This window comes from Bos mutus, chromosome 1 (genome assembly GCF_027580195.1).
Source record: "Bos mutus isolate GX-2022 chromosome 1, NWIPB_WYAK_1.1, whole genome shotgun sequence".
In the NCBI taxonomy this organism is placed as follows: Eukaryota; Metazoa; Chordata; class Mammalia; order Artiodactyla; family Bovidae; genus Bos; species Bos mutus.
Genome location: NC_091617.1, coordinates 56,325,507 through 56,348,956, shown reverse-complemented (window position 1 = coordinate 56,348,956; position 23,450 = coordinate 56,325,507). Strand labels below are relative to the sequence as shown.

General features: G+C 38.7%; 1 protein-coding gene across 1 annotated transcript in view; it reads left to right on the top strand.

The window, feature by feature from the left end:
* BTLA (B and T lymphocyte associated) overlaps window positions 1-19,194 on the top strand; it is a 37,034-nt gene extending 17,840 nt beyond the window's left edge. The window contains exons 3-7 of the mRNA XM_070373708.1: window positions 3,520-3,843; window positions 7,848-7,883; window positions 9,795-9,935; window positions 11,436-11,482; window positions 16,563-19,194. Coding sequence (XP_070229809.1) covers window positions 3,520-3,843; window positions 7,848-7,883; window positions 9,795-9,935; window positions 11,436-11,482; window positions 16,563-16,838 — 824 coding nt within the window. The 3' untranslated portion in view covers window positions 16,839-19,194. The remainder of the gene's footprint in view (window positions 1-3,519; window positions 3,844-7,847; window positions 7,884-9,794; window positions 9,936-11,435; window positions 11,483-16,562) is intronic.
* The last annotated feature ends 4,256 nt before the right edge of the window (window positions 19,195-23,450 follow it).

The following is a 23,450-nucleotide window of genomic DNA, read 5'->3' as shown; positions in this document are numbered from 1 at the left end:
ATTTTTTCTGAATTTTTGGAAACCAAAAGTATTTAAGTGACCTTGTCTGTGGTCTCAGAGCACTTGTAAATATCTAAATATTCAAGATTTTCTAAATGTTCTCTGCAGGCCACTTGTCTCAATCTGATTCTTGAAAACCCAAACAGTTTACAATTAACTTTGAGCAGTGTTTGATGAGATGTAAGCATAAATTACAGTGAGAGATTTATGAGTGATAGGAAATAGCTAAAAATGAGAATATTTATGCTGGCCAGGATATAGAAATAAAGTGGAACATTATGCTAGGTAAAGTGGTACACGGAATGCAGGACCATTATTTGTCCCCCAGTTCAATGCCTGACTAGTCCTCAACCTTCTTTATCTTTAAAAAAGAATTTTGATTATAATCTCAGTTATACTTATATTACTGTAACCTATGATACTATGAATCTATTAAAGTCTGTAAATCTAATAATTTTCAGTCACTGAAGGAAATTAATAAAGAGGATGGATGGAATATGTTGCTGAAGCAAAAGTCACTTAGTCATGTCCGACTCTTTGCAACCCTATGAACCATATAGTCCATGGAGTTCTCAGTATTCTCACTCCAGAATACTGGAGTGGGTAGCTGTTCCCTTCTCCAGGAGATCTTCCCAACCCAAGATCGAACCCAGGTCTCCTGCACTGCAGGCATATTCTTTACCAGCTGAGCCACAAGCTGAGGAAGTGTACAAAATGGGGAAAGACCAAGCCAAAAAAGAACTATAAGGATGTAGGAAAAGGAACTCAGAGAGAAAACACTCTTAAGACTTTACTGGAAAAAAATAAGATAAAAGATATGAATCACTACATAGTGCTTAGGCATCTTGGCCTCTTTCAGTTATTTTGTTTCACCACCATACAGTGTTGGGCCCATAGTAGAGTATTTCATGATTTATATGCACTCATGAGGTAACTGACAAAACGATTAAGCAGTTGTCATGAACTGGTGCAATTTCTCATGCTCCCTTTATACATAAGTCTTAAAAAGCACAATGTTGTTGTTCAGTAGCTAAGTCGGGTTCAACTCTTTGCCACCCCATGGACTGCAGCATGCCAGGCTTCCCTGTCCTTCACTACCTCCCAGAGTTTGCTCAAATTCATGTCCACTGAGTCTGTGATGCTATCTAACCATCTCATCCTCTGCTGCCCTCTTTACTTTTTGCCTTCAATCTTTCCCAGCACCAGGATCTTTTTCAGTGAGTCAGCTCTTCAGATCAGGTGGCCAAAGTATTGGAGCTTGAGCTTCAGCATCAGTCCTTCCAATGAATATTCAGGGTTGATTTCCTTTAGGATTGATGGGTTTGATCTCCTTGCAGTCCAAGGCTCTTCTCCAGCACAAGTTGAAAGCATCAGTTCTTCAGTGCTCAGCCTTCTTTATGATCCAACTCTCACATCCATACATGACTACTGGAAAAATCATAGCTTTGACTATATGAACTTTTGTTGGCAAACTGATGTCTCTACTTTTTAATATGCTGTCTAGGCTTATCATAGCTTTCCTTCCTAGGAGCAAGTGTCTTTTAATTTCATGGCTGAAGTCGCCATCTGCAGTGATTTTGGAGCCCAAGAAAATAAAATCTGTTACTACTTCCACTTTTTCCCTATCTACTTGCTACAATGTGATGGGACCAGATGCCATGATCTTAGTTTTTTTAATGTTGAGTTTTAAGCCAACTTTTCACTCTCTCTTTTAACCCTTATCAAGAGGCTTTTTAGTTCCTCTTCACTTTCTGCATTAGAGTAGTATTATCTGCATGTCTGAGACAGGAAAGGTAGTCCGGTATTCCCATCTCTTTGAGGATTTTCCAGTTTGTTGTGATCCACACAGTTAAAAAACACAATATTCTCCAGCAATTAATAGATGGATACTTCCACATAAATGTACATTCTAAATAATTGAATTTGCCCCTTTGGAAGCCAAAACATTTTTTGAAGTAACCATTTCTGATGAAATTTTTGTAAAACAGACTGAACACTTATTTGTTTCTAAAATTGGATGGTATTAATATTAAACATAAAATTTTATCATCGATTCAATGTTATCATTATAATAAGTTATTAATCTGTATTATATAACATAATTATGCTCTGGGTTAAATAGGAAATAATAATGGAATTGTAAGAATTGTGAATAAAAATGAGATAAATTTTGAATCTTGTAATATTTATTTTGTTTGCTTAGAGAGAATTTCTTTTTCATATATCTTGGCTATAAATTATATTTCAGATGCTGAGGTTACCTAGTATAACCTTTCCTGATAAGGGTAACAGAACTTATTCAATAATATAGAGAATTAAAACATTTTTTTCTTAGCTTCAGATTTTATGTGCAACTGACTATTACTAACAGAAGGCTCAGAGAAAATAATAGAAAAACCTGTTTCCAGGAAAATTTGCTCTTCCCACCAAAACAAAGGAAAATATATTTCCTGTATGTCAGGTCAGTAGGCAGAAATTCCAGAAGAGGTGGATAACTGCTCTTCCTCCCACTTAGGAAAACATAAAAAATTCAATTATTTCAAAACATCCTCTCTTCGGAAATTTATCTTGTATTGCATGTCTCCTACATAGAAAAAGGAATGGAAAATTTTCAAGGTGGGTGTCATTAAAGCCATTGAAACACAAGTTTAAAAAAATGTAATGCCAACTATCATAGTGAAATATTTGTCTACAAAAATTTCTTGTCTCCCAGTTATTGAACTATACCTGAGCTAGTAATAGAAAATGTAATTACTACTCAAGAAACAACAGCAGAGTAGTGATAATGAATTATAGAGTAATGGACTCTAGTATGAGTTTAAATCTTGATTATTTTAATTATTAGAATATAACTTTAGGTAAGGTCTTTATTACCTCAGTTTCCTTATGCAGAAAACAAGATTCATAATAATATATTGTTTTATTGTGAGGATTAGGTGACTAAAATATGTAGTATGTTTTGAACAGTCTCTGGAATGTAAGTAGCAAGAAGTTATTATTATTTGCTGCTATTGGAGTAGCTTCCCTTGTGGCTCAGCTGGTAAAGAATCTGCCTGCAATACAGGAGACCTGGGTTCAATCCCTGGGTTGGGAAGATTCCCTGGAGAAGGAAAAGGCTACCCACTCCAGTATTCTGGCCTAGCGAATTCCACGGACTGTATAGTCCATGGGGTCGCATAGAGTTGGACATTACTGAGTGACTCTCACATTAGAGTAGCTACATGATAATAAAATAAACCTAATTAGAATAAAATAATTTTATAATAAACTTAACATTTTAGAAATTGAGGAAATTATTGAACAATTGAGAAAATTGTTTAATTTTTTTTAACAAATATTTATCATGTATCTACTATGTGTCATAGCAGACACTCTGCTAGTAAGGGTTAATATACTGTAAAATGTTATCTGAGAAAATTATAGAATCATGTTTAATAAATCTTTCACAGAAACTGTTGAGGTGGCAAATATTAGTCCTTCCAAAACAGAATTGATTTTAATTTTGCTTTTATCTTCCAGGAGACAAGTCATGTGATATACAACTTTACATTAAGAAATATTCCATGTATGTTGTGTCATCAGGGGACCCATTTGAACTGGAATGCCCTATGAAATACTGTGCTGATAGACCTACTGTGAGCTGGTGCAAGCTTGAAGGAAACAATTGTTTACATCTTGGGGACAGACTCCAGGGGTCTATGGGTTGGGAAGAAAGGAAGCTTATTTCAGTTTTTATTTTGCATTTTAATCAAGTGCTTGCTAGTGACAGTGGGTCATACCGCTGTTTTGTGAACTCTTCATCCGGATTCATTGAAAGCCACTCAATTACCATTAATGTGACAGGTGAGTTCTAGATATCAAGACTATCTAATTTTTTTTGTTATGTTTTAAGAAAAAGAGGGCTCTGATTCTCAAGTGATTATGTTAGACATTGAACTCATGTGAAATCTAGATTGTGATGTGTGGTCACCTACGTGTCTGTGTGTTTTTGAGTGAGACAGTGAAGAGTAGAGAAAAATATATAATAAAATCGTTGGTCTTGCCTCTAAGGGATATAACATTTATTTGATAAGACTAAAATTTTATCACAGAATCATGAGAAAAAAATTGCAAAGTGAATATCAAATTTAATAGTAGACAGCTTTTTACTTTTTGCCCTTAAATTTTTTTTCTTATATTTATCAGTCCTTGACTTTTTTATTATAAATCCTTGAACTTATGTTTGTGCTGCTCAGACAATTACACTCTTGTTAATAGTTCACAGTTTGCACAGAGGGCAATCAGCACACAAACAATCTGACTACTTGATGAGTCTTGCGAATACTCATGGGTTTCGCTGCCTCCCAGTCCCTCCTCAGAGGCCCTCAATAGGCTCAACAACAGAGGAAGGACAGGTCATGTTGGGCCAAACTGTGTTGAATGAAACATGGAAAACAAATAGAGAAAAGCAGAAGAGATTTAAAAATAGTTGGTTTATGAAAATTCCACAGCTAATATCGTTGGGCTTCCCACATAACTCAGTTGGTAAAGCATCTGCCTGCAATGTGGGAGACCTGGATTCAATTCCTGGGTCGGGAAGTTCCCCTGGAGAAGGAAATGGCAATCCACTCCAATATTCTTGCCTGGAGAATCTCAAGGACAGAGGAGCCTAATATCATACTCAATGATAAAAAATTGGAAGCTTTCCCCTCAAGAACAGGAATAAGACAAAGATGTCTACTTTTGCCATTTCTATTAAATATTGAACTGGAGGTTCTAGCCAGAGAAAGTAGGTAAGAAAAATAAAAGACATCTATTAATAACTTGGAAAGGAAGAAGTGAAACTATCTCTTTTCACAGATGACAGGATTTTGAATATTAGAAAATCCTTAAAAATCTGCACAAACCATTATACTAGATCCAATAAATGAATTCAACAAATTTGTATTATCAACACAGACAGTGACAGTTTTACTTCCTTTCCAATCTGAATTCCTTTTATTTCTTTTTCTGTCTGATTGCTATGGTTAGGACTTCCAATAGTGCATTGGATAAAATTGGTGAGAATTGGCAGCTTTGTCTTGTTTCTGATCTTAGAGGAAATGTTTTTAGCTTTCCCCCAGTTGGTTATGATGTTAGCTGTGGACTTGTCATATATAGCCTTTATTATGTTGAGGTGTATTTCCTCTGTACACACTTTGCAGACAGTTTTTATCATGAGTGAACACTGAATTTCATAAAAGCTTTTAATGTACCTATTGAAATGAGCATATGGTTTTTATTCTTCAATTTGTTAATGTGGTATATCATATTGACTGATTTGCAGATATTGAACCATCCTTGCATCCATGGGATAAATCCCACTTGGTCATGGTATATGATCCTTTCAGTGTATTATTGGTTTCTGTTTGCTATTATTTTTGTGAGGATTTTCCCATCTATGTTTATCATTGATGTTTGCCTGTAGTTTTCTCTTTTTTTATGATATCTTTGTTTTCTTTGCATCAGGATCATTCACCATGATTTTTACATGTATGTCCATCAGGAATATTGCCCTGAAATACTCTTTTCCTTTAGTTTTCTTATTTTTCTATCAGGATATTACTGGCCTGGTAAAATGAGTCCAGAAGCTTTTCTTCCTCTGCAATTTTTGGGAATAGTTTGAGAAGGATAGATGTTAAGTCAGAGCTGAAATTAAGATCTACAATCTGTCTCCCTTGAGGCCTAACTTCAGAGGGAAGGGAGGCAGCATTCCCTCCTAAACTGTATGTCCCAAGGGGATGACTGGAGAAGAGTGTGAAGGGTGAAGTAGTGAGAGGGGATATCTAAGAGCAGTGCAGGAGACATGAAGGGCATTTTAAGTTCCCTCTCAAGATTTCTGTTCTTCTAATTTCCTACTCTCTCACCTTCTTATCATTCCCTTTCTTATCACATTGATGATTCGTGCTCCTGAGCCCATTAGAAATTCTCCAAGACTCTGTACTCTTGTCTGTCAACAGCCTTCCACTCTGTAATTGGTTCCTCCTGGAGTTTCATGATCAGGTCAGACCTTCACTATCTCCCTTCTAAATATTCTAATTAGTTGTATAAACTACTTATCTTTTAATTATCCCCACTTTTGGTTCATTTCAGCCAAAAATCTTCCTGACATACTTAATTTGCCTAATAGGCTTCTTTCATAATGCCACTCTTTAGTTGAGTCCCCTGCAGAGCATTCCCAGTGCTTACACTATTGGGCTGACACCAATCTGCCTCCACTTATCAAAATTCTACCTCTCCTGTCAAACCCAACTCATTTTCTAATTCTTTATGAAGTTGTCTATGTTTATCCTAGAGAAAGTGACTTCTCTTTCCTAGTAATTTTTGTGTCGTTTAAGGTCTTGCCTCTCATTTATCACAGATTTCCTTGTACCACAGATATGTAGGGAAATGTCTTTTATCCCATGAAGGGTTATGATACACTGGCAAGCAGGAACTATGCCATATTTCTTTGGATCATCCTTGCTTCCTTTACAATAGTCAAATGACTCATTTAGAATTGTCTTTGAATTGGGTGTGGATTTTCCTTTTGTGAAGTGATTAAAACAAACATAACAAGAAGAGTGTCAAAGAAAATTATTTTCTTTCTGTATCAGGGAGTACTCAATGAACTGAGCATCATGTAAGGAGAAAAATATACTCTGAAATTATATTTCAGGACCATGCTTTTGGTAAATAAATTTTGGAGCTATGATATAAAATCTTTCATTTTTTCCCTTGAAATATCTTTCTTATGGAGTATTGGAACTTTTCCTGTTTTTGTGCCTGACTCTGCTTTGCTTTTTATGTTTAAGTTAAAAATCAATGGGTTGCCTGGTGGCTCAGACGGTAGAGTCTGCCTACAATGCAGGAGACCCAGGTTTGATCCCTGGGTCGATTAGTCCCTGTGAAAGCAGGATTGTGACAGAGTCCGGGTTTGGGTGCTTATCCAATTGTTATCCAGGAGAGCAATTATCTCCCAGAAGGAAGAAAAGCAGTTTGCAAAGTCTTGAGAGGAAAGTCAACAGAACAGTCACTGAAACATACACTGGCCTGCAACTCTGTTCTCTCCAATCTGCCTTTGGTCAATTAGTCCCTGATTAGGAGCTTCACAAAAGCAGATGGTGATGATTTTAGCAGGAGAATGGGGGTGTAGGAGTGGGCAGAAGGTGAGAAGCACTATCTTTTTTTCAGAATTAGTTCCCACCACATCATCAAAAGCCTTCTTTCCTCGTGGCATTCATTCTATACTCCCTTGGAGCACCTGCTGAATGTATATCTTGTTATTCCAAGTGCTAAAAGAAGTCCTATAGGCTGAGTTGTTTCCTTATACTTAAGGAGGTGGAAAGAGGGAGTCAAAGCAATCAGAGGAAGGTTGGGTTGTATTTATACAGTCTCTCTCTCCCTTTTTTTTTTTTTTTAAGTTTTATTTTGTATTGGAATATAGCCGATTAACAATATTGTGATAGTTTCAGGTGAACAGCAAAGGGACTCAGCCATACATATACATGTATCCACTCTCCCTCAAACTTCCCTCCCATCCAGGCTGCCACATAACAATGAGCAGAGTTCCCTGTGCTATACACATTTTGGTTTTTCATTTTAAGTGTAGCAGTGTTTTATAGTCTTTCTTTAAGACTCAAAATAAACCCAGGGACTTTTGTCCATGAACTCGAAGTGATGATCTACACATTTTCCAAACTGCCTTTCAGCTGGATTATTGAATTCTCTGTTAGTATGTAAATACAGATGTCTTCTCAGAGACTAGCTCTGATTTTGGACAAACCTGAGTAGAACCTTCGTTGTTTTCACAACCGATTTCAATTCTTTATCTTGTTTTTCTGTTTCAGAACGGACTCAAAATAATTCAGAACATCCTCTTATAAGTAAGTATCAAACTTGCCAAATAAAATCAAGGAAATAGATTGTTATGTGGTTGGAAAGTAAAACAGGTTGCATCTTCTTCATTGAGTGGATTTGTTTGTACTAAGTTATCTGTTGTGGGAGAGTCCTGTGCTCCTATCCATTCCCCTCCCCAAGACAGCTAAATTTGTCACTGTTCGTAATAAGTTGGCTGCTCGCCTAAACAAAATAGCAGCTGCCACATGAACAATACAGTATTTGTTAGCACTAAATTACCAAACTACTTCATGCCCAGATCCAGTAGCTCCTGACCACATTTACCCCAAAACCAAGGATATGAGGAAGGAATGTATAACTAGGTTAATATATCTAGAAATAAAGCCTTCCTGAACAAACAAAATTGAGTACAAGTACAAAGTTAAAAGATTTATGATGAATTCTGATATTTTCTATTTTGTTATCTTTCATTTTTTTGACTTCATTTGTTATCTGTTAAGTTCTTGCACGACACACTAGTAAGTTACAACCTATCATGAAAAAACAGGGCCTTAATGCACATTGTGTGTGTGTGTGTGTGTTTGTGTGTGTGTTAGTCGCTCTCTCGTGTCCGACTCTTTGCGACCTCATGGATTGTAGCCCACCAGGCTCCTCTGTCCATGGGATTCTCCAGGCAAGAGTACTGGAGTGGGTTGCCATTTCCTTCTCCATAATGCACATTAACATTGATCAATAATAATGGGAACCAGTTGTGTGCCCATAGAAGCATATCTGGAGATACCAAAGATATTTGAAGATAATAAAAGTACTTGGAAATATCAGGGTTAATGAGACAACACAAAGCATTGTGTTAAAGGAACTTCAATTTTGTTTCAAAAACATGTTGGCTTGAGTCCCAGCAACTGCCATTTACTAGCTGTTAGACTTCTGGCAAGTCTTGGGACAATTACTCTTCTCAGAACAAGTGACTGGATTAAAAAAATATATATATTCCTTACTTTTCTTCTCCTCTGTTTACTGTTCTCTGCTTAGTTTTCTTAAGTGATCATTATGAAAATTAAATGAGACATTGTAAATGAAAGGGCATGGTGAAATACTTTCTGAGAGCTGTTACGGATAGTGTTTTACAGGCGATTAACCCTAGCAGACGGAGAAGGCAATGGCACCCCACTCCAGTACTCTTGCCTGGAAAAATCCCGTGGATGGAGGAGCCTGGCGGGCTACAGTCCATGGGGTCACTAAGAGTCAGACACGACTGAGCAACTTAACTTTCACTTTTCACTTTCATACGTTGGAGAAGGAAATGGCAACCCATTCCAGTGTTCTTGCCTGGAGAATCCCAAGGACGGGGGAGCCTGGCGAGCTGCCGTCTATGGGGTTGCACAGAGTCAGACATGACTGAAGCGACTTAGCAGCAGCAGCAGCAGCCCTAGCAGAATTGAAAGATAAATTATAGCCACTCATACACACACTTGAAGAAGGCAATGGCACCCCACTCCAGTACTCTTGCCTGGAAAATCCCATGGACAGAGGACCCTGGTGGGCCGCAGTCCATGGGGTTGCTAAGAGTCAGACACGACTAAGCAACTTCACTTTCACTTCTCACTTTTATGCACTGGAGAAAGAAATGGCAACCCACTCCAGTGTTCTTGCCTGGAGAATCCCAAGGATGGGGGAGCCTGGTGGGCTGCCGTCTATGGGGTCGCATAGAGTCGGACACGACTGAAGCGACTTAGCAGCAGCAGCAGCAGCATATACACTCAGCATTAAAGCAAGAGGTGGGGGAGAGGACTAAGTCCTGGGCTTCTTGGGAGAAACCTCCTAAAAGAGAAATAGAGGCATCAGCTAGAACTCCATTCAAGTTCTGACAGTTCAGAGGGTGTTACTTCATTTGTCTCATATTTTCTAACCATGTTGAGTATTAACGAACATTTCAGATACAAAGAATGCCTCAAGACCACTCTCCAAGGAAGAGATGGTGGACCGACAATGGATCCTTTATAGTTTGCTTCCTTTGGGGGCTTTACCTCTACTTATTACCTGTTTCTACCTATTCTGCTGCCTTAGAAGGCACCGAGGTGAGTTCCATCTTCTCTCTGCTGTTCTGTGCCACACATTTGGGGTTCATTTACATTGGCTGATAGATTTTTAGTTAGTTTCCCAATATTGTGGGTTTTTCCCACAATATTCTACTATAAACCATGGACAGTGGTTTCCTGGGGAATAACTCATCTTTCCACCAGAAAGCCAAATGGATGAATTCAGATCTCCTCTAGTCTTGAAGAGGCATGCTCACCACAACAAAGGCTTGTGGTGAGGAGGTAATATTGCTGGGACTTACTCATTCTACTTGGGTCCATCATAGGAAGAATTCTTCTAACATTCAGGGTGTTGAAAAGGAGGCTGAAATAATTTCGCAGATCAACATGTCTGCATTGAATTAGTTTGTCTGGTCCTGTTTTCCACAGTCATATCACATTATGCCAGTCATCCACACACCTGTCTAAATGAAGACCCAATGTCCCCAGAGGAAATTCTTATGTCTGTGCTTACTGTTGCCATCATAAACAGACGCTTGAACTGAATCCCTACCCAACATTAATGCGTTTGAAAACGTGGTTTTGACTATGATCAGAGAGGTGATAGTTTGAAAACAATTACTTTCTATTTCTGTAAGAATTCACTTAAGGTCATTAGTGAACACTTACACACGTTAAGAGAGAGGGGTATGATGAATCTGGTCTAGCTGGGGTTGAAACCAGGTCAGTCCTTTCTCTCTTTCCTTTTTCCCCTCAGTCATCTTGTCTAATTCCTTTCTCCACAGCAGCAGCCACAGTGTAGCTATAGAAACTAAGCTGGACAGAGCAATCCTTATTTCTGCCACAAGAGAAAGCCTTGTCTGAGCAAAAGTGCTCTTGGTGTTTTGTGGTGAGGACTTCTGGAGCCTAGAACCTTCTCAGGATGCTGAGAGACTCCTCTGTGACTCCAACGCCACTTCTGCAACACCAAGGCTCTTTCAGTGGCCCCCCTCCAGTTTCCACTGCCTTTTTTGAGGTAGCTGGAGCTTCAGAAAAAAAAGCAAGGATAAATCTTTTGATTTACCACATCCAAGGGAACTAGGCCAGAGGAGATCCCAGCTGTGTAGGTGAAAGGAAAGCTGTGAGTGTGGCATTACATACAGAATGTCCCCAGAAAAAAGAGTCCCAGGTTTTTAAGGTGCTGGGCTAGGTCCTGTGCCCTCCTCTTGGCTATGCCATAGGCCGTTCTGGAGTGAGGAGTGAAGAACCAATGAACAAAATGGACAGCACGAATTCTCACAAACAGAGATTTGTGTATCATGATGGACATAGCAAATAAAGAAGTCCAAACTAATAATAACGCTGTGGATGGTGTGCACATGGGTGAGTTTGCGTGGGGAGGCGTCCCCACCTCTGGGACTGAATTTCAACCTAGCAATCTGATTCTAGAACCTGTATTCTTAAATGACCCTAACTTACAAGGAATTGAGGAAGAATTTTATTTTGTGCTATTCTTTACCTCTTTTGGTATTTTATTTTATTTTTCTTTTTGAATTGCAGGGAGACAAAAGAAGCTTTCTAATTCAACAGGAAGGGATACTAACCTGGTATGTTTGATGGTATATAACACAACCCGTGTTATGCCATGCTAATATTTATATATTTTTTAAAATTTAATTGGTATGTAACACCATGTGCCAAGTAGTGTTCTAAATGCTATATATATTTACCTACTTTTTAAAATGTGTTTATTTTACATTTACTTTAGTCTGTAGCAAAGATGCTTCCAGATTGTTGCTTAGTGGCTAAGTCATATCCAACTCTTTTGCGACCCCATGGACTGTAGCCCACCAGGCTCCTTTCTCCAAGGATTTCCTAGGCAAGAACACTGCAGTGGGTTGTCATTTCCTTCTCCAAGGGATCTTCCAGACCGAGGGACTGAACCTGTGTCTCCTGCATTGGCAGGCAAATTCTTTACCACTGAGCCACCTGGGAAGCTCTTCCTTGGGATTAGCAAATCTCATAAGTGAGGCTTATAAGGCATAGAAGGCAGTGTAGAACCTAAGCAGAAAAGTCAGAGGCTGAACTATACAACGTTGACTCTGTTCTCAACCTGTTATGTGACTTCAGGCTATTGATTTATTCTCACAAAAGTGCCTTAAGTGTTTCCAGAAGGGTTGTTCAGTCACTAAGTCATGTCCGTCTCTCTGTGACCCCATGATCTGCAGCATGCCAGGCTCCTCTGCCCTTCACTATCTCCTGCAGGTGGGAGTAAATAAAATAATGAATTATAAATAACCTCATAAAATCAAGTAAGATTTCTTAATGAGTCATACCAGCAGATAAAGAAGCATGATCACAGGTCTAGTTACTATGCAAAAATCACTCATAATGTGTGTGGGCTCATTAAGGAGGAGACCTGGTAGACAAAGCAAAGGGTTCTCCGGAAGCAGAGCAGTTTCCCAAGTTCTTGGAATACCAGTTTAGACCTTTCTTTTGGATTCAATGTTCTGTAAAGACTGGAACTCAAAATAGAATGCAAAATGAAGCAACATATTTCTGGAAAAAAATTTTATGTAGCTCTGATTAAAAATAAGTAGTCATAAACAAGGTACCACAAAAAGAATTTATGTGGATATGGGTTTTTCCATTAGGAGTAGTAATAAAGATGTATTCAACGTCTTAAAATTTCCAGAAATGCCAGAGGCAGATATAACCAATAGTTCTACATATAATATTAAATGGTACTCAGCATTCCCCACCAGGTAGCTTAATATTAAATAAAAGTAAATACATTCAAATTAAGAAACTTGTATGAAATTTTTAGTATTATTGTGTTGGGTGCTAAGGTTTTGTTTCTTCACATAGGGAAATTTTCTTAAATGTGATTTCCTTTCTTTCTATAGTGAACAACAACAAAATACACTCTGTTACAATCAGCCCTAAAAGCTATGACAACATTTAAAACAATGGTCTAGGGGCTTCCCTGGTTCCTTAACCAGTCCAGTGGTTAAGATTCCAAACTTCCATTGCAGGGGCCTTGGGTTTTATCCCTGGTCAGGGAACTAAGATCAATCATGCTTTGGCAAGGTAAAAACAAAAATCTAAATAATTTACTGGACATGTAAAGCCCAGGTTGGCTAAAATATAGTTACATTTCTTTCTCTGTAAACTGGATGAATTATTTGCAGTTGAACTCAAGAGGGGGTTTTTCTATGTGTACAATTATCGGGGAATTTTGTTTTATGATCTTCGTGTTTTTCATAGGATTTCAGAGTTTTGCCCCATTTGAGTTATCAAGCATTTCAGAAAATAATCAAAGAGATACTGTATTAGATCTTTGAGACTCAAATTTTGTCAAGAGGGAATTGTATGTGAACCAGCAGAATAGAAATCCAAATTAGAAAAAGGATAATATAAAACATACTTTTAAAAGTCAAAATTTTAATCCTATTCCAGGATGTCCTTTGAGGGTATGAAAGTACTTGTTTAGTATAAACAAGTGAATTGCATATTTTCTGAAGTGCTTTACAGACTGTGGCTGCTGCTGCTAAGTTGCTTCAGTCGTGTCGGATTCTGTGCGACCCCATAGATGGCAGCCCATCAGGCTCCCCCATCCCTGGGATTCTCCAGGCAAGAACACTGGAGTGGGTTGCCATTTCCTTCTCCAGTGCATGAAAGTGAAAGGTGAAAGTGAAGTGGCTCAGTCATATCCGACTCTTTGTGACCCCATGGACTGTAGCCCACCAGGCTCCTCCATCCATGGGATTTTCCAGGCAAGAGTACTGGAGTGGGGTGCCATTGCCTTCCCCATTACAGACTGTGGAGTGCTATACAAATATAGAATAAGACAGCTGCTTCAGTTTTGCCATCTCTACCAACCAGACCATTGTGCACCAGCCTTGTGGCACCCACCCACTTTGATCAGGTGCCACAGAATAGGTTCAGCCACCATGCTTTCTTTTACCTAATTTACTCTAACAAAGTTTTCCATGGAAACCAGCCACCTTTTGGGATGGGAGGCAGGTAATTGAGTTGACAAACTACATAAATTGAAAAATACAACAGAGACCTTGTTGATATGTTAAAGATTTACGGCTAGATATGAGAGGGTAACAGGCAGGAAGGCCAGGGGTCTCCAAACGGAGGAAATAGGCTGCAAGTGTCAGACATTTTTTTCTCTCTCTCTTAAGTAGCAGAAGGAAACAAACTAGTGATATATTTTTTCCCCTTCTCTATACAAATTTAAAAAGAGGTTTTTCTTAAAATACTGTGTTGCCATAATGACACCTGGTTCCGCCTGAACTTAACTTTTCTCAAATTTTGAGCTAACCAATACATTTTTCTTATGGAAATGTTTGTCTTAAGCCATGTTCTGTACTATGCATCTACCCCAGTTTCTGTCCTCAAGTCAGTTCACCTAAAGGCTCAGAACTGACTTGACAAAACAATATGTTATACTCATACATTGCTCTCTTAAGCCATGTAAACAAAACTATTTGCATGGTAATCTGCTTTTCTTCAAGATTCAAATCAATCATTTTATGGCCCAAGATGACTCCCCTGGTGCCAAAACTATCTCAAAATGCGTCTTGTGGGTGAGGAGCCTAGTGCCATTCTCTGAGTTTTGAGACATTCCTTTCTTTCATTAACAGACTGCTAGAGAAGGCATTGGCACCCCACTCCAGCACTCTTGCCTAGAAAATCCCATGGACAGAGGAGCCTGGTAGGCTGCAGTCCATGGGGTCTCTAAGAGTCGAACACGACTGAGTGACTTCCCTTTCACTTTTCACTTTCATGCATTGGAGAGGGAAATGACAACCCACTCTAGTGTTCTTGCCTGGAGAATCCCAGGGACGATGGAGCCTCGTGGGCTGCCGTCTATGGAGTCGCACAGAGTTGGACACGACTGAAGCGACTTAGCAGCAGCAGCAGTAACTATATAACATCCAGCTAAAGACTAGTAGGCGGGTACTCTTTCTGTCCCCTTCTGATGTCTATGTCAGAAGCTTTCTCTATCTCTTTTATACTTTAATAAAACTTTATTACACAAAAGCTCTGAGCCATCAAGCCTTGTCTCTGGCCCCCGATTGAATTCTTCTCCTCTGAAGGCCAAGAATCCTGGCATCTTTCGTGGTTCAGCAACAACCTTTCAGTTATTAGGTCACATGACAGTCTTCTCCAGAGCTCCTCCAGAGACTTTAGTAGGGCTTCTTTGAGACACTTTCCATCTGAGTTAAGAGATGAAGACGCTTAAATGAATCTTGCTTCTTTCAATCATTCAGCCTTGGTGTTATTTCCTAGGCAGCTAGGCCATCCGAGGGAGGCAGTATACTCAACAGTTAATACTTCATTTGTCAGAACAGAGTTAGACATGTTTGCATGGTGTGTGTGTGTGGGTGTGTGTTAGTTACTCAGTCAACACTGACTCTTTGAGATCCCGTGGATTATAGCCAGCCAAACTCTTCTGTCCATGGAATTCTCCAGGCAAGAATACTGGAGTGGGCTGCCATTCCCTTCTCCAGGGATCAAACCAGGCTCCCCTGCATTGCAGGCAGTGTCTTTACCACTGAGCCACCAGTATAGAACTCTGTATACATCACAATGTGGATGACAAAAGAGCAGGTAAGGGATATAGGTTATCAGGTTATGCATATCAGGTTAAGGACCTGATACCTCAAAGAAATTAGGCTGAACCTCAAGAACATAAATTGACTGGTAACACTGGGATTTAGAAAATTGAAATAAGTCTTAGCATTAACATGGTATCTTCATTTTTTACCAGCCGGGTCCCTTGTATAGGTAGAAACAGCTAACAAATAATTGAAAAAAGTTTTTTAAAAAATCAGGTTTCAGTACTTTTAGTTTACTTAAGTTCATGTCTTTCTTGAAAACTTTAAGATATTTGACTCAATTTGGAAGTGTTAGAAAATCCTTGTGGTGGAAATAACAACTGGAATATCTTTAGAACTTTTCCCCAAGCTTTGTCCACCCACATCAAATTGACAGCAACTTCCAGTCCCAGGTTTCAAATCATAATAATATATCTTGGATAATATTCATTCTTCATAGTATATTCTTTTTGTCCCTTAGAGAGTAATGGTTCTGCTTTATCTTTAATTGCTGTATTCTAAACTGTGTTAATGCTATACATTATATTACACATCTCCTGATGTTCTGAAGGGATATTTTATGCTTTTCTCATTAATCTGATGTGTGGTTTCCATTTCAAAGAGGGGTCAAAAAGGGTTCTGTGAGCTCAAAAATTACCATAAATAAAAGGGAGCTGAACCCAGTGCTCTGTGACAACCTAGAAGGTTGGGATGGGGTGGGAGATGGGAGGGAGGTTCAAGAGGGTTGGGACATATGTATAGCTATGGCTGACTCATGTTGATGTATGGCAGAAAACTTCACAATATTGTAAAGCAATTATCCTTCAATTAAAAATAATTTTTTTAAAGCACAAAATATCTCTTTCAGAAGAACATAGTGGTCTTTAAGCCTTTCACCCTTTAATAAGTGAGAATCTGCTTTAAGGAGTAGATGTCAACACCTACAATGAAGAATAGATTATTTCTCTCCATGTATAACCACTCAATTTAGCCTACACTCATGATTTCCTAGTGGATATGAACTATCACATCCTTAAGTTGTAATTAAAGAAATCTTTTTTTTCCTCTCTTTTAGGTTGATGTTCCCCAGTTCTTTAGGAGTGAGCCAACTGAAATCGACATCATGGAAAGTTCCCAAACATTGCATTTGGAAACTGGAATTTATGATAACGACCCCTGGTTCAGGGTCCGGAGAGAGTCTGGGGTTTATTTTAACCCAAGTCTGGAAGAAAACAAACAGGGCATTGTTTATGCTTCCCTGAAGCATTCGGTCATTGGAATGAACCCAAGACAGGCAACACATGTGCAAGAAGCACCTACGGAGTATGCGACCATATGTGTGAGGAGCTAAATCTGGTCCTGATCTCCCACCAGTGATCAGCAACTGATCTGTTAGTCAGCACCACTACTGAAGACCAACAGAAAGTCAAACAGTGGTCCTTGGCTTGAGAAATTTCACTTTCAGGAGGTTCACCTCAGTGCTTGGGTCTTAAGCATCCACAGGACAAATGACTAAAATTTCTCCCAGAAACTTCTTTGGGACTTTTTTATATTTATAGCCTTGGGCAGTAAAATCTTTTTTTTTCCAAAACCAAATGATGTCATTTTTAGACATCATTTTTCGAACCAGCTACATTTAACCTGCTACACAAACTCAATATTTTCTTTGGGACTACAGAGAATGTAGGACAGAAAGGTTTAGATTCTCTAGATCAGTTCACTATATACTCTTGAAAAAGAAGTCCCAATTCAGATAACTAAACATAAATACAGTGATGATTGTGTGTCTGTTTCCAGTCTTCCATAATAAGAAATTTTTATCAATCTAATATTGGAATTTCTTAAATGTAAAGGAGAAATAATTTTAAACTTGATGATATAAGAAAAGAATGGAAAGAATAAATGATGCAATAAAGATGTGGAATATACCAACTGGATACAGGGTAGATGTTCCCCATGCCTGACAAGCAAATGCTTATATCTATCCTGTTAGATTACTAAGCAAATAGAGGTAGTAAATATAGCAATTAATGTATGATGCATTTATAAAGTGACTGTGTGTGGATAACATAGACTAATATATATGAATGTGACATAATGCTACTGAGTTATTACATTGGGACAAAAGTAATTGCAGTTTTGAACTGTGAATTTTGGATCATTATAACTAGGTTCAAAGACATCTTTATTAATCAGAATAGGAGCCATTACAATCAACACATTTTTGCCAACAAGAAATAAGTTTGTTTATTCCTGTAGCACAAAATTCATACTTCAGGATTTGACAACTCTTGGAAAGGATTTTCTGCCTCCTGCTGGTTGTGGAAGCATTTTCCCTGCAAAATATTGTCCAGATGCTTGAAGAAGTGGTAGTCGGTTGGCAAGAGGTCAGGTGAATATGGCAGATGAAGTGAAATTTCGTAGCCCAATGCATTAAACTTTTGAAATGCTGGTTGTGCAACATGTGCTTAGGCATTGTCATTGAGAAGAATTGGGTCCTTTCTGTTGACCAGTGCTGGGTACAGGAGTTGCAGTTTTCTGTGCATTTCATTGATTTGCTGAACATACTCCTCAGATGTAATGGTTTTGCCAGGACTCAGAAATCTGTAGTGGACCAGACCAGCAGGAGACCACCAAACAGTGACCATAACCTTTTTTTTGGTGCAAGTTTAGCTTTGGGAAGTGCTTTAGAGTTTCTTCTTCATCCAACCACTGAGCAGATCATTGCTGGCTGTCATATAAAATCCAGTTTTTGTCACACATCACAATCTGATTGAGACATTTCTCAATCATTAACATTTTGTTATTGTTGCATAGAGTAAGAGAAGACGACTCTTCAAAATGATGATTTTTTTTTTTTTTTTTGATTTGCAGTCTGCTTACGAGGCACTGACTTATAGAGCATTGTCACCTTTCCAATTTGCTTCAAATGCCAAATGACCATAGAATGGTTGACGTTGAGTTCTTTGGCAACTTCTCCTGTAGCTGTAAGGGTATCAGCTTCAATGCTTGCTCTCAGTTGGTCGTTGTCAACTTCCGATGGCCAGTCACTGTACTCAACTTCAAGGCTCTCGTCTCCTTTGCAAAACTTCTTGAATCACTGCTGCACTGTACATTTGCTACCAGTTCCTGGGCCAAATGCATTGCTGATGTTGCGAGTTGTCTCTGCTGCTTTACATCCCATTTTGAACTCGAATAAAAGGATCTCACGAATTTGCTTTTTGTCTAACATCACTTCTATAGTCTAAAATAAATATAAAATAAATAGCAAGTAATAAGTCATTAGCAGAAAAACATAAAGCAAGGAATGCACATTAAAATGATGTATAACATAACCATATTTATTTAGAATGTATTCCAATATCAAAGAGCAAAATTCAACAGTGCAAAGCTGCCATTTCTTTTGCACCAACCTATGGGTTTCATGCACTGGAGACGGAAATGGCAACCCACTCCAGTGTTCTTGCCTTGAGAATCCCAGGGACAGGGAAGCCTGGTGGGCTGCCGTCTATGGGGTCGCACAGAGTCAGACACTACTGAAGTGACTTAGCAGCAGCAGCAGCATGGGATTCCCTGGTGATTCAGTTGGTAAAGAATCTGCCTGCAATACAGGAGACCTGGATTCAATCAATGGGTCAAGAAGATCCCCCGGAGTAGAAAATGGTAACCCATTCTGGTATTCTTGCCTGGAAAATTCCATGGACAGAGGAGTCTGGTGGACTAAAGTCCATGGGGTTACAAAGAGTTGGACATGACTGAGTGCACATGCACACTCAATAATATACTAGTGGGTGTCTGAATAAATGTAAAAATCATTGTCAACAGGTATAATCAAGTAAGTGCAGATTAATGGCTTAAACTGCATCGTTGTTTACCTGATACCAAATTAAAAGCATAATTGATGGAATGGAGAAAAGTCCAGAAGATTTAATTGGCCAGTATGGGTCAACATACTTTGATTTACTGTATCTGTATCTTGCTGTTTTTCTTACCAAAGATTAGGGGCAGATCATACATGGTAAAGTAGTGCAATTTGATAGCCATTTATTTTAAAATAATGAGGTTGCAGCCACTTAAAAGTAAAGAAGAGATGAATTTATGAATTTCCAATGTACATGGTCTAATTATTTCAAAAATAGCTTGTAACATTCAACAGCTTGAGGCTCTTAGGATGCTCAGATGCTTCTGAGAATAATGCAATAGATCTCATACAAAGTGGATAACAAAGGTTAGGATCTATTTGAGCAAATACATACACTACTGCACAAGTGAATGTGGGATGTGAGAAAGTATGTGTGTGTTATTGTGTAGAAGGGAGGGTAGATGATTTACAGAAATGGTTAAAAAAAACTGAAAAAACTGACATTCCATTTAAGCTTACTAAAGAAACTCAAACTATTAGAGTAAATGGGTCATTAAAGAAAATATATGAAAAGAATGTATTATGTCATGGCAGTTAATATGTTGGTTGGAAAAGAATTTCCAGACACAGAGTATCACAGAAAGGAGTGGGTTTATTAAGAATAAAGGGCAGAGAGAATGTGGTCTCTGCAAGCACAGAGGGCTGACCTCCTGACAGGCTAGCAAGAGTTGATTCTTTTAGTGGGTTAGTAGCCAATTTTATAGCCTCAAGATAAAGAAAATTCCTGCGGAACGTTGGGTGATTGATTAGGGTGTTATAAGGTGAGTACCAGAGTGAGCATTTTTGCCTAATATGGGTCAGGAAGCTTCCTGGTGATGTTCAGCAGAGCTTTGGCAATGGTTCCAAAGGGGCTCAGTCAGTTCTGGAAATGACTTTGGATATGGCTCCGCCTTTGTGGCCTCGGTGAAGGCCTTGTGGCTTTGGGGAAAGATTCCACAAGATGTGGGGATGGGAGTATGACATTCCATAAAAGTTTTTGTTCCAGAAAGACACAATTGAGATTTGGTAGCAGAGATTTTCTTATTTAACACTGGCGTTCAGATTTTGCTGCATAGGATTGGGTTGTGGAAGTTGTGTTAGAGTCACTGTCATCTAGCCAGTATGATAGCACCTCTCCTAGCATTTTGAACAACCAGTTCTAGGTAAGCTCTTTCAGCCAAGACACACTTATGGGCAACTAACTGCAAAAGATATACTAGAATGGCTGCTATGCTTTTAGAAATAAAAACAGGAAGTATGGGGAGGATATATTTAGCTGTCCTTATCAGATGAACACACAAAGCTGAACAGTTTCTTCATGATTTTCTTGAATTTAAACAACAAAATATTTCTATTATTGAGACATTCTTAGCATATCTTGTGGTAAAGATAGCATTAATAATGATTGCAACTTTACATGATTTATACTTAAACATTTGTACCACACTGCCCAAACCACAAATCATTTACATTTTTTATTCCTTCTTAATAAAATGTGTCAGAGTTATATATGTCCCCAATAAATCTATTTCAGTATTATCTACATTGTTTATATCATTAATAAAATATGAAAAATATAATAATTTAATGAATATTAAACTTGCTGATTATTCCCAATAAGATAAAGTTATTAAAAACATTTGGAATCAATTTGTTATTGCTTTATATAAAGTGTGAAAATGAAAGAGAAGAATGATTCTCCAACCTTATGGAATATAAAACAACTTGAAGAACTTTAAAAACTGCAGATTACCAGCTCCCAGCACTAAGAAATTCTAATTCGGGAAATCTAAGATATGACTCCACAATCTTCACTGTTAAAGGACACCTCAGGTAATTTTAATGTAGGTTTCCCAGTGGATAGGCTAATTTGTTTTATGTGGTTAATTTGACAGCTTTTCCCACTAACTGAAACTTTCTAGGCCCCAGAATAGATTATCTGGCCTGATTATACTTACACACACACACACACACACACACACACACACACATATACACTTCTTTAAAGAGCAGTTTTAGGGTCAAGGAAGTTGAGTGGAGAGTACAGAAAGTTCCCATATGTCCCCTGCCCTCAAACAGGCACAGCCTCTTACATCATCAACATCCTGGTCCAGAGCAGTGCATCTATTATAATCAATGAACCAACCCTGATACATCAACCAAATTCCATAGTTTACATTAGGGTTTCTTGGTGTTGTAACTCTTCGTGTCTGACAAATGTATAGTGAAGTATTAGTCAGTTCAGTTGCTCAGTCGTGTCTGACTTTTTGTGACTCCATGGACTGCAGCACCCCAGGCCTCCCTGTCCATCACCAACTCCCAGAGTTTATCCAAACTCATGTCCATTGAGTCAGTGATGCCATACAACCTTCTTATCCTCTGTCATCCACTTCTCCTGCCTTCAATCTTTCCCAGCATCAGGGTCTTTTCAAATGAGTTAGTTCTTTGCATCAGGTGGCCAAAACATTGGCATCAGCATCAGTCCTTCTAGTGAATATTCAGGACTGATTTCCTTTAGGATGGACTGGTTGGATCTCCTTGCAGTCCAAGGGACTCTCAAGAGTCTCCTCCAACACCACAGTTCAAAAGCATCAATTCTTTAGCGCTTAGCTTTCTTTTTGGTCCAATTCTCACATCCATACATGACTAGTGGAAAAGCTATAGCTTTCACTAGATGGACCTTTGTTGTCAAAGTAATGTCTCTGCTTTTTAATATGCTGTCTAGGTTGGTCATAACTTTTGTTCCAAGGAGCAAGAGTCTTTTAATTTCATGGCTGCAGTCACCATCTGCAGTGATTTTGGAGCCCCCCAAAATAAAATCTGTCACTGTTTCCACTGTTTTCCCATCTCTTTGCCATGAAATAATGGGACCAGAGGCCATGATCTTAATTTTCTGCCAACTTTTTCACTCTCCTCTTTCACTTTCATCAAGAGCCTCTTTAGTTCTTCTCTTTCTGCCATAAGGGTGGTGTCATCTGCATGTCTGAGGTTACTGATATTTCTCCCAGCAAGCTTGATTCCAGTTTGTGCTTCATCCAGCCCAGCGTTTCTGATGATGTACTCTGCATAAAGTTAAATAAGCAAGGTGACAATATACAGCCTTGACGTACTCCTTTCCTGATTTGGAACCGTCTGTTGTTTCAAATTTAGTTCTAACTGTTGCTTCCTGACCTACATACAGGTTTCTCAAACAGCAGGTCAGGTGACCAGGTATTCCCATCTCCTTAAGAGTTTTCCACAGTTTGTTGTGATGCACACAGTCCAAGGCTTTGGCATAGTCAATAAAGCAGAAGTAGATGTTTTACTGGAACTCTCTTGCTTTTTCAATGATCCAGCAGATGTTGGCAATTTGATCTCTGGTTCCTCTGCCTTTTCTAAATTCTGCTTGAACATCTGGAATTTCACAGTTCATGCACTGTTGAAGCCTGGCTTGGAGAATTTTGAGCATTACTTTGCTAGAGTGTGAGATGAGTGCAATTGTGCGGTAGTTTGAGCATTCTTTGGCATTGCCTTTCTTTGGGACCGGAATGAAAACTGACCTTTTCCAGTCCTGTGGCCACTGCTGAATTTATATATCTATATCTATATAGATAGATAGATAAACATATATATATATATATAGTGATGTATATTGTTTATTATAACAATGCACAGAATAGTTTCACTGCCCTAAAAATCTCTTGTGTTCTACTGCTTCATCCTTCCCTCTCCCCAAACTCCTGGCAACCATTGGCACTTCCCATAGTTTTGCCTTTTCCAAATTGTTGCTTAGTTGGAACCATATAGCGTGTAGCCATTTCAGGCTGGCTTCTTTCACTTAATAATATGCATTTAATGTTCTCCCAGGTTTTGTTTTGTGTGTGTGTGTGTGGCTTAATAGCTCAGTTCTTTTTAGCACTAAATGAGAGTCCCTTGGACTGCAAGGAGATCCAACCAGCCCATTCTGAAGGATATCAGCCCTGGGATTTCTTTGGAAGGTATGATGCTAAAGCTGAAACTCCAGTGCTTTGGCCACCTCATGCGAAGAGTTGACTCATTGGGAAAGACCCTGATGCTGGGAGG